This window comes from Salvelinus fontinalis, chromosome 24, assembly GCF_029448725.1.
Source record: "Salvelinus fontinalis isolate EN_2023a chromosome 24, ASM2944872v1, whole genome shotgun sequence".
NCBI lineage: Eukaryota > Metazoa > Chordata > Actinopteri > Salmoniformes > Salmonidae > Salvelinus > Salvelinus fontinalis.
The window spans coordinates 35,128,509-35,140,663 of record NC_074688.1 but is presented as its reverse complement, the minus strand read 5'-3'; the positions used below and the strand labels follow the sequence as shown (position 1 = coordinate 35,140,663).

Below are 12,155 nucleotides of genomic sequence, written 5' to 3'. Positions count from 1 at the left end.
TGATGAGTTAGGTGTGTTTTAAATGACTATCATATATTGCTAAGAATGTGAGACTAGTGTCACGCCCTGACCTTAGAGATCCTGTTTATGTCTCTATTTTGGTTTGGTCAGGGTGTGAGTTTGGGTGGGTATTCTATATTCTATTATTTGTATTTCTATGTTTTGGCCGGGTATGGTTCTCAATCAGGGACAGCTGTCTATCGTTGTCTCTGTTTGAGAACCATACCTAGGTAGCCCTTTTTTCCACCTGTCTTTGTGGGAAGTTGTCTATGTTGTTGGCACTATAGCATTTAGCTTCACGGTTGTTTTCTCATTTGTTGTTTTGTTGGCGTGATTTTTTTAAATAAAAGTAATTGTACGTTCACCACGCTGCACCTTGGTCCTGTTCTTTTAACGGCCATGACAACTAGGGTGATTTCCGTAGCTGGTCTCGAATACAGGCCACCAGTAGCAATGACGAATGCCCCTACCACTGTCCCAATAAAGGATATATCTAGGACATGTGCTTATTAGGCCAGTATAGTTAATCCCTGTCCAGAATATACCCTAACCCCTCCTCCGTAGGCACTTGAGTAGATGTATCAATCAATCAATCAAAAAAAAACTTTTTACATCAGCAGATGTCACAAAGTGCTATACAGAAACCCAGCCTAAAACCCTTAATGGTAACCAATGCAGATGTAGAAGCACGGTGGCTAGGAAAAACTCCTTAGAAAGGCTGGAACCTAGGAAGAAACCTAGAAAGGAACCAGGCTCTGAGGGGTGGCCGGTCCTTTTCTGGCCATGCCGGGTGGAGATTCTAAGAGTACATGGCCATTAAGGCCAGACCATTCTTTAAGATGTTCAAATGTTCATAGATGACCAGCAGGGTCAAATAATAATCACAGTGGTTGTAGAAGGTGCAACAGGTCATCGCCTCAGGAGTAAATGTTAGTTGGATTTTCAAAGCCAAGCATTCAGAGGTTGAGAGAGAGAGAGGTGAGAATTAGAGGGAGCATACTTAAGTTCACACAGGACACCAGATAGGACAGGAAAATTACACCAGGTAGGACAGGAGAATTACACCAGACAGGACAGGAGAATTACACCAGATAGGACAGGAGAATTACACCAGATAGGACAGGAGAATTACACCAGGTAGGACAGGAGAATTACACCAGATAGGACAGGAGAATTCCACCAGATAGGACAGGAGAATTACACCAGGTAGGACAGGAGAATTACACCAGGTAGGACAGGAGAATTACACCAGATAGGACAGGAGATTTACACCAGATAGGACAGGAGAATTACACCAGATAGGACAGGAGAATTACACCAGGTAGGACAGGAGAATTACACCAGATAGGACAGGAGAATTACACCAGATAGGACAGGAGAATTACACCAGGTAGAACAGGAGAATTACACCAGATAGGACAGGAGAATTACACCAGATAGGACAGGATAATTACACCAGATAGGACAGGAGAATTACACCAGATAGGACAGGAGAATTACACCAGGTAGGACAGGAGAATTACACCAGATAGGACAGGAGAATTACACCAGGTAGGACAGGAGAATTACACCAGATAGGACAGGAGAATTACACCAGGTAGGACAGGAGAATTACACCAGGTAGGACAGGAGAATTACACCAGATAGGACAGGAGAATTACACCAGGTAGGACACCAGATATAACAGACTGACCCTATCCCCCCAGCACATAGCTTATTGCAGCATAGATACTGGAGGCTTAAACAACGGGGGTCGGGGGACACTGTGGCCCCGTCTGACGAAATCCCCAGACAGGGCCAACCAGGCAGGATATAACCCCACCCACTTTGCCAAGCACAGCCCCCACACCGCTAGAGGGATATCAATAGACCACCAACTTACTAACATATTGTACGTTTTGCTAATCCATAACATATTGTACGGATTTCAATTCGTAACATATCATACGAAATGGATGATGGACAACCACAAATTAATACATACCATACAAAACGTATCATATTAAATGGACATATCATATATGTCATATCATATTAAACATATCATATTAAATGGAGTGTCTCGGATTTGAGTACAGAATAATACGAAATGCTCTGAGACCAGATTGAGATAGCATGTTCCCTTAACTAACGGAAAACTGGACACTCAAACATTAGGGGAACATTATGTGTAAAATTACAAAAATGTTATCTCTCAATAGATTTGTTAGCTGGGAATGAATCCTTATTTTCTCCTTCTCCTCCCTCTCTCTTCCAACTCCTCTCACCCAGGCATCTTTCTTTGAACTTTGAACATTTGCAACATTTCAGAGCTATCCTGCACAGTTGATAGGGTACAAGCAAAGAAGTTAGGGAGCACCACACTCATAGGCCTGCTGTGACCTTTGAACTCCTGTAATATGGCTTACTACAGCCTAATCAGTAACAAAGAAGCACTGTGAAGTAGGGTTTAAAAGGGGCTGCCACATTTGAAATCACATGCAATAGCAACACTATATCATGATGACTCTCAAGGAAAGGGCAATGTGGTGATTAAACAATTTCCTTACTATCTGAGGTAAGGTTAGGGGTTAGGTTAAGGTTAAAGGTTACATTATGGTTGGATAAATTGGATGTCTTATTAGTCAACACTTGCAACATGGCATGTCTTCCATGCCCCTGTTCAAATACTTTCATAACTCATCATTGAGTAAGCACCAATTAGACATGACTGCACAGGCGAAAGCTATTCACCTGTCTAAGTGCAAAAGGTCTGATAGACACAGAACCCTTATGTCTGGGTAGAAAGACAGATGGACAGTAACAACAGACTCTATTCCCCCCCCCCACTCACTCACTCACTCACTCACTCACTCACTCACTCACTCACTCACTCACTCACTCACTCACTCACTCACTCACTCATTCACTCACTCACTCACTCACTCACTCACTCTCTCTCTCTCTCTCTCTCTCTCTCTCTCTCTCTCTCTCTCTCTCTCTCTCTCTCTCTCTCTCTCTCTCTCTCTCTCTCTCTCTCTCTCTCTCTCTCTCTCTCTCTCTCTCTCACACACACACACACACACACACACGCACAGACACCCTGTTGTCACACTCCCCCTCCAGAGCCTCACTCTCATCATCATTCCTATACTCATTTACTCCTACCAACCACAGGACTCAGAGGAGCTACAACTGGCTCTGTCAATGAACAGTGACAAGGTGCTGTTCTTTGGGTTTTTCTCCTCCCTCTCTCGCCTTCTGGGAACACTAATTGGCCACATGCAGAGTAATGTGACCAATCGAATCATCCTCGGCAGAGAGCCGGAGCTGCAGATCGGAAGAGCAGAGCGTTGGGCTCAGTCCGGCTCCCACGCCGAAGAGTTCCTGGGGTGACACTTTCTTTTTCCTCCCTTTACCTCGGGAATACCTCGGGATTTACCCCCCATCTTCTCATCCCAAGGATTTGGTCGTTTTCCCGCCCCTGGCCTCGCCTCCTGCCCGCCCTCGGATCAGCGCTCGGGTGAAAAGGGCACCATCAGAGGGGTGATCGCTGGCCCTGGTGCTACACTACGGTGAGTAACCTTAAGGACGGACAGGGAGTAAGACGATCCCAGCCACTGAGAGGGAGAGAGAGAGGGTGATACGAGACTGTGAGAGAGACAGATAGAGAGACAGAGACAGAGACAGAGATAGAGAGACAGAGAGAGAAAGAGCGACAGAGAGAGACAGAGATAGAGAGTCAGAGAGGAGACACACAGAGAGAGAGAAGTGAGACTGTGGTGCATCACTACAGAAAAAACTGTAAAATCCGTCCCAAAAAATGTTTACTTTCAACTTTAAATTGTAAGATTGATTTTGTGCAACGTTCTTGAACATTGTGCAAGAACTTGACCTGCGGAATCACCGATTTCAGCTAAACTTAATCAAGACTGTGTCTACTGTCAATAATGTACATGTAAATGAATACATAAACACAGCTTGTACCCTTAGAGACCCTAGACTGAAGAAGTCAAATAACAGGTCAACTTTTTCCAGCTAGAAGTAACAAAATGGGTGTTTCTTTTAATTTTTAACACATGTTAGATATAGGCCTAAGTAGGACAAAGGCAGGTCAACTTGCACAACCTGTCCAACTCTGTTTTAAAACAAAAGAGAAAGCATTTACAGGATTTATCAAAAAGATAACTGAGTGTAACTGTATAACTGTTTAGCTCTGGGTGGTTAACAGGTTCTCCCCTCTTGTTCTCAATGGATCTTTAAGGGGATGGGGGTAAAGCTGGACAATAGAGTGGGGAGTGGAGTTTCCATCCATATGCTACTAAACAACACTCGTCAGATGCGGTAATCAATACCAGTGGAGGCTAGTGGAGGGTGAAATCGGAGGACAAGTAAAACAGCCTCCTCCTACATATAGCTATACCCTTTAAACTTTGACACCTAAGACAAACACTCAATAACATGCTAGTAATGTGTTATCTATAATTAGCTTATCTGTGGGAAAATGTCAAAACTCTCCTGCACCCCATTTTGCAGTATCATCGTTGGCTAAACTAAGCTATAGCCTAGGGAGCTGTGTAGCCCAGCTACAATATTTCCAACCAACAACCCCAAACTATCTCAGCAGCCACTGAGCCCCCTCATCAATCCACACTGAGAGCACACAGACAGAGTGCTGTTTGTTAGCATCATCTGATAGCCGCCGCTATCCCACACACACACTGAGGAGAAAAGGGCCAGGCCCAACAGACATGGGGGGATATGGGAGATTTGTAACCACTGTTTGTGTGTGATTGTGTGTCTATGTGATGTGTGTGTGTGTGTGTGTGTGTGTGTGTGTGTGTGTGTGTGTGTGTGTGTGTGTGTGTGTGTGTGTGTGTGTGTGTGTGTGTGTGTGTGTGTGTGTGTGTGTGTGTGTGTGTGTGTGTGTGTGTGTGTGTGTGTGTGTGTGTGTTTGCCTCCCTTGCACGCAGTATGCCCCTCATGTGACGGTCTCTCTGATGGCCTCTCTCAAGCTGGCATCCCGCCACCTCAGGAAAATGAAGCACTTCTTACTGCGCTAACACACAGCCATGCTTACTATTACCCTATATAATTTCTGTAATAACAGTCCCATGCTTGGCCTAGAGAGAAGAAGCAGTAGCTAGCAGCTAGCCTCCGAAAGCCTGACTTGTAGCCTGTGCCAGTGATTAGTTCTGGCTGTAAAGAATCTGTCATTGAATTAGCCAACATAAGTGCCTCAATATTCCCCATTTTATGACACACAATTACAGAGGTTGAAAAAGTACACAATTGTCATACTTGAGTAAAAGTATAGATACCTTAATAGAAAGTTACTCTAGTAAAAGTGAAAGTCATCCAGTAAAATTCTACTTGAGTAAAAGTCTAAAAGTATTTGGTTTTAAATATACTTAAGTATGAAAAGTAAAAGTAAAAGTATATATCATTTAAAATCCCTTATATTAAGCAAAGCAGACTGCACCATTGTCTTGTTTTTAAAATGTATGGACAGCCAGGGGCACACTACCACACTCAGACATTATATACTGATAGCCAGGGGCACACTCCCACACTCAGACATTATTACAGATAGCCAGGGGCACACTCCCACACTCAGACATTATTTACAAAAGATGCATTTGTGTTTAGTGAGTCCGCCAGGCCGGAGGCAGTAGGGATGACCACGTGTTCTCTTGATAAGTGCTTGAATTTGACCATTTTCCTGTCCCGTTAAGCATTCAAAATGTAAGAAGTACATTCTTACATTTTGAATGCTTAACGGGACAGGAAAATGGTTAAATTCAAGCACTTATCAAGAGAACACGTGGTAGTCAGGGAAAATGTATAAAGTTTAAATGCAATATTTTCTTCAGGAATGTAGTGAAGTAAAAGTAAAAGTAGTCAAAAATATAAATAGTAAAGTACAGATACCCCAAAAAACTACTTAAGTAGCACTTTAAAGTATTTTTACTTAAGTACTTTACACCCCTGCATAATTATAATGTTGATGAATAAAATCCCTTAGAAACATAGAGTTACTCCAGCGAGGCTCCCACAACATTTAGCAACGATTGAATATTTTGTAACTGTCCTGATGTCAAGGCTCAGGGCTCGTTTTTACCACCACGTGTAATTTTATTCCCTTTGATACACAGAAAAACGATAACACAATTTTACTGTGTGAACTGTACAGACATTGTACAGCTTTCGACATTTATATTATTTAAGTGCTTATCAAAGGAACAGCTTTGTTAGCTGTATATTCCATCTATACTTACAGACAGTGCAGGGTGCACAGTTTACAGGCTAAAGTTATAAACAGAACGATTTCTTCGCCAAGCATCCCTTTAAGTCCCTCTGGTCCATGATGTGAGTTAGATACAGCACTTAAAAAACAATTTTGTAAAATGTATGTGCAATGTTTTCTCAGCTCATCTCTTACAGCTAACTATACATACACAATGCAACAAGAGACTTCATAAAAAGCATATTTAATCTCATATAAACCTCAAACATCATCATACTCTATTCTTGGTGAACCATGTCCGAATTCTGACAGAAAATTTTTAAAAACATCCCATCATATAGTCTACAGTCAGTACATGAGGAGGGTGTATATTATTTGTCCAAGTGATCATCCATAAAGCATACTAACATGTTTCTGAACCAGACTAGAGAACAGATGGGAGAGAGAAGTCCCAGTCTGGTACTGTAGTGATTGTTACTGAGTCTGTTCCTCCAAGATTAAACTCACCACATTCCTGCTCTGCATGTCGCTGTGTTCCACTGACAGATACCCCACTGAGTACTTCTCTAATCACCTGCAACAACATTCTAGACGTTTCTGGAAGTTTCTGTCTCTCTCTGTCTGTCCCCCTATGTACATAACTAACTGCATAACAATGTCAAAGTGGATTTGTAAAGTCAAAGTTGTCCATGTTTATAAAGTTGTTATAAATGGTCTTCTATGATTCTTGGCATAATTATGCTTGTTTCCAGATACCTTCATCCTGACCTGCCCACTTGCCTGCCCTCGACCCCTCACCCCCCTGTAACCATGACAACCAAAACGACCAACGACCTGGACGGGAACAAGGTCTCCTCCTCCCCTCTCCTGTTGTCCACATCATCCCCGTCCTACCTGTCTTGCCAGCGTCTGGTGACCAAGGACGGTCACTGTGCCCTGCGCTCCTCCCCTCCCTCTCCTGGCCTGTGGCCCTCCTGGGCCTCTGCCTCTGCCTGGCTGCTAGCTCTACAGGTAAAATAAATGAGTTGACACACACCCTAAATAGTTGAAGAGGTGCTGCTGACTAAATGGAAAAGTAAACTTAAAATCAAAAGTTACACACAGACACTCTATGCGCCGGATTCTTAGACATAGATTAAGACTAGTCCTGGATTTAAACTCTCAATTGAGAATATCCATTGAACTTGATTATTAGACCAGGATCAAGCTTTATCTCTGTCTGTGAAACCAGCAATAATTAAATGGGTATATACACCCTGGCTCTCCCCTGCAGGACCTGTGGGGGGCAGTGGTGTGCCTGCGCTGGCGCTGGGTCCTCTTGGCCTTCTGCACCTCCTTCGTGGCCCACTGGCTGCTGTTCGCCTGCCTGTGGTACCTACTGGCCCACCTCAATGGAGACCTGGCAGTGGAGGACCACGACGCTCCTCCAGAGGGACACGTGGTGTGTGTCAAACACATCACCAGCTTCACCGCAGCCTTCTCCTTCTCCCTGGAGACCCAGCTGACCATTGGGTACGGCACCATGTTCCCCAGTGGGGACTGTCCCAGCGCTATAGCCCTGCTGGCGGTTCAGATGCTGCTGGGGCTCATGCTGGAAGCCTTCATCACAGGTACGGAGAGGAGAGGAGCGGAGCAGGAGCACTTGAGAGGAGCACTTTTCTTTCTCACTTTCTCAGTTTGTTGTTGTACCTTCAATGCTAAGGGCACAGCTGTTTGGTCTTCATCTTCATTATTTTACTTTCTTGTTTATATTCAGTCTTTGTTTCACTGGGTCTCTTGAGATTTAAAAAAATAAAACATACCTAATTCTAAGGAAAATTACTGATATGTAAATCTTCACTCTCTCACCCATCCCCGCCCTTCAGGTGCGTTTGTGGCTAAGATCGCCCGTCCCCAGAAGCGTGCGGGGGCCATCCAGTTCAGCCCCCAGGCGGTGGTAGGTCAGCACCAGGGCCAGCCCTGCCTCATGTTCCGGGCCACCAACCTTCTGCGCCGCCCCCTGGTGGATGTGGAGGTCAGTGCCGTCCTGTACGAAGAGAGAGACGACCAGGTCCTGCACCAGACCAACCTGGACTTCCAGCTGGACCGGCTGGGCCCCCGCCCCTGCCCATTCTTCATCTTCCCCCTCACCTTCTACCACATCCTGGACCGCCACAGCCCCCTTTACCCAGCCCTGCGTGAGGGCAGCGCCAGACACTTTGAGCTAGTGGTATTTCTCTCTGCCTCACAGGAGGGCACGGGCGACGCCTGCCAGAAAAGAACGTCCTACCTGCGCCAGGAGATCCAGTTTGAGAGGCGCTTCGTGCCCGCCATGGGGCTGGACAAGCATGGCAGGTACCAGGTGAGCAGTCAGCACTTTGGCATGGCCCACTGCAAGGAGCCGCTGGACAAGGAGTGTGTGGTGCAGATCAACGGGGACGGGAGTGACAGGATGGAGTAAGGGATTTAAAGGAGGAGGGTGGAAGGGAAAGAGGGGCAGGAGAATGGGGAGAAAGAAGGGAGGAGGAGGGAGGATGGGAAGAAGAAAGCGTGGGAGGAGGGAGAGAAGGAATCGTGGGAGGAGGGAAAGAGGGGGAAGAGGGTAATAGCTGAGAGGAGTATGGGACAGAGACAACGTGGGGACAGAGACAACGTGGGATGGGTTCCAGGGTTTTGTGTGTGTGTGTGTGTGTGTGTGTGTGTGTGTGTGTGTGTGTGTGTGTGTGTGTGTGTGTGTGTGTGTGTGTGTGTGTGTGTGTGTGTGTGTGTGTGTGTGTGTGTGTGTGTGTGTGTGCGGGAGGGAGGGAGGGAGGGTAGCAACATAGGGATCGAGATAGGGGCAGAAAGTGAGAGTTAGGGGCATTATGGGAGGGACAGGTTTCTATGGCTCTGCTACCTGGCATCAGCTACCTACTTTTATAGTCCCGTACCCCTTCAAACATTCAACCTCCAGCTGCGTACCCCGTCTAGCACCAAGGTCAGCGCACTCTCAAATGTTGTTTTTTGCCATCATTGTAAGCCTGCCACATACGATACATTTATTAAACATAAGAATGAGTGTGTATTTGTCACAACCCGGCTCGTGGGAATTGACAAAGAGCTCTTATAGGACCAAGGTACAAATAATAATATAATGATAATCAATAATTTAGCTTTTGCTTAGATATAAAACCTTATTTGTTCATAAAACAATTGTGAATAACTCACCACAGATTAATGAGAAGGGTGTGCTTGAAAGGATGTACATAACTCTGCAATGTTGGGTTGTATTGGAGAGAGTCCCAGTCTTAAATAATTTCCCGCACACAGTCTGTGCCTGTATTTAGTTTTCATGCTAGTGAAGGCTAAGAATCCAGTCTCACATAGGTACGTGGTTGCAAAGGGCATCAGTGTCTTAACAGCGCGATTTGCCAAGGCAAGAAACTCTGAGCGCAGCCCAATCCAGAAATCTGGCAGTGGCTTCTGATTAAATTCAATTTTCACAGAACCGCTTGTTGCAATTTCGATGAGGCTCTCTTGTTCAGATATCGGTAAGTGGACTGGAGAAAGGGCATGAAAGGGATAACGAATCCAGTTGTTTGTGTCGTCCGTTTCGGGAAAGTACCTGCGTAATTGCACATCCAGCTCATTCAGGTGCTTCGCTATGTCACTTTTGACATTGTCCGTAAGCTTGAGTTAATTTGCACGCAAAAAATCATACAATGATGGAAAAACCTGTGTGTTGTCCTTGTTAATGCAGACAGAAAACAGCTCCAACCTCTTAATTTTGTACGCACATTGAATATAGTTGTGGAGAGTCCCTGTAATCCTAGATTCAGATCATTCAGGCGAGAAAAAACATCACCCAGATAGGCCAGTCGTGTGAGAAACTCGTCATCATGCAAGCGGTCAGACAAGTGAAAATTATGGTCAGTAAAGAAACTTTAAGCTCGTCTCTCAATTTAAAAAAACGTGTCAATACTTTACTCCTTGATAACCAGCACACTTCTGTATCTTGTAAAAGCGTTACATGGTCGCTGCCCATATCATTCATGATGCAGAAAATACACGAGAGTTCAGAGGTCTTGCTTTAACAAAGTTTTCACTGTAGTGTCTAAAACGTCTTTCAAGCTATCCGGCATTCCCTTGGCAGCAAAAGCCTCTCGGTGGATGCTGCAGTGTACCCAAGTGGCGTCGGGAGTAACTGCTTGCACGCGCGTTACCACTCAACTATGTCTCCCTGTCATGGCTTTTGCGCCATCCGTACAGATATCAACACATCTTGACCACCAAAGTCCATTTGATGTCACAAAGCTGTCCAGTACTTTAAAAATATCCTCTCATGTTGTCCTGGTTTCCAGTGGTTTGCAGAAGAGGATGTCTTCCTTAATTGACCCCCCATAAACATAACGGACATATACCAGGAGCTGTGCCAGGCCTGCCACGTCTGTTGACTCATCCAGCTGTAACACATATAATTCACTGGCTTGTATGCGAAGTAGTAATTGTTTCAAACCATCTCCTGCCATTTCACTGATGCGTCGTGAAACAGTGTTGTTTGATGAAGGCATTGTCTGTATAGTTTTTGTTGGCCTTTTTCCCAGCATTGTCCCAGCCATATCTGCTGCAGCAGGAAGAATGAAGTCCTCCACAATAGTATGGGGCTTGCCTGTCCTAGCCACTCAGTAGCTCACCATATAAGATGCTTCTAGCCCCTTCTTATTAATGGTATCTGTTGCTTTTATACATCTTACTGCTCGAAAGTCGTCTTTATTCTCGCTCAAAAAACCCCCGTGGCTTATTTTTCAAATGGTCATGTTTCGTTTCTAAATGCCTGTGCAAGAGTGAAGGTTTCTCGCGAGAAAGTAACGGTTAACGTGATTGGATGTTAATTATTTGACTAGGCTACCTGTACTTGACATTGACAACTCACCCAAATGTGTAGCCCCATTGGAAAATATAAATGTACTGGGAATCACATTTTTATTTGGCGTACCCCCGAAGGCATTGCACGTACCCCAGTTTGGGAATACCTGGTTTAGTGTAATAAAGAACACTATATTGTAGAACATGTTCTAGCTACCTGAGAACTCTAGAACCAACAGTTATATTCACTGCCATGAAGGATGATATTCCACAATCAATAACACTACGCTGCTATGGAATACACTCTGGCTGCATTTACACAGGTAGCCCAAATCTGATATTCTGTCCAATTATTGGCAAAAGAGATTTTCGTGGTAATATTTAAAAAAGAATTGTCAGAATTGGGCTGTGTGTGTAAACGCAGCCTCTGTAATGTAGATGATCCCACTTTGAAAGTTGACAACTCAATGTCTTCATTCATTTTAAGCTGAGGTATCATGCCTTAGAAGATATCAGTTGATTTAACTGCAAATTGATTAGATTACTGCCTTAAATGTTTATGAGAAATCTTCACTGAAATCAGTGTGTGTCTATTTACGCCAAATATTAGTCAAAGATGAAATGTAATACTATGTTATACATTGATTACACATGTTGAATATGTAAAATGCAGTGGCTTTAGATTGAGCACTTTAGTGATAGGCTAAACATCTGGAGAACGATGTCAGTAGATTATCTTTATATTTTCCCTTTGAATTTATGTAAAGACAAAAATCACTATTACATCATGCATGTATGCATTTGAGTCAACAGCAATACACAAAGATTAAAGAGTAAATGGAAATAATGTTATGGAAAGAAAGAGAGATGAAATCTTATTGTATCATAATACATGTTCCAATGGATTGTACAGTGTACATTACATGTAATAAAATAATATTTTCTGAACAATTCAAATGGAGAAACAATACTTGTTCATACTTTCTCTATTCTTCATTTCACAGAATCTCTCACAATACCCAATGTTTTACTAAATAACATAATATTCTATACATGTTGAATGTGGATGACGATTGGCTACAAAATGTAATCTTGTATGGCGATG

The 12,155-nt window shown here is 43.9% G+C and overlaps 1 protein-coding gene across 2 annotated transcripts; it reads left to right on the top strand.

The window, feature by feature from the left end:
• Positions 1-3,075: 3,075 nt before the first annotated feature.
• LOC129822361 (inward rectifier potassium channel 13-like) lies at positions 3,076-12,001 on the top strand. 2 transcript variants are annotated; one of them, XM_055880584.1, is made up of 4 exons: positions 3,076-3,554; positions 6,979-7,237; positions 7,500-7,836; positions 8,092-12,001. In XM_055880584.1, the coding sequence occupies exons 2-4, from the start codon at positions 7,037-7,039 to the stop codon at positions 8,664-8,666; spliced, it is 1,113 nt and encodes a 370-aa protein (XP_055736559.1). In that variant the 5' UTR covers positions 3,076-3,554; positions 6,979-7,036; the 3' UTR covers positions 8,667-12,001. The 2 variants fall into 2 exon arrangements, with proteins under 2 accessions (XP_055736559.1, XP_055736558.1); XM_055880583.1 differs by lacking the exon at positions 3,076-3,554 and having other exon boundaries at positions 5,818-7,237.
• The last annotated feature ends 154 nt before the right edge of the window (positions 12,002-12,155 follow it).

Bases quoted from the DNA above. Each gene is read 5' to 3' on its own strand.
- LOC129822361 (XM_055880583.1), top strand. From the start codon at position 6,947: ATGATTCTTGGCATAATTATGCTTGTTTCCAGATACCTTCATCCTGAC. The intron at 7,238-7,499 runs GTAAAATAAATG...TCTCCCCTGCAG, and splicing joins CCTGGCTGCTAGCTCTACAG to GACCTGTGGGGGGCAGTGGT. The intron at 7,837-8,091 runs GTACGGAGAGGA...CCCGCCCTTCAG, and splicing joins GCTGGAAGCCTTCATCACAG to GTGCGTTTGTGGCTAAGATC.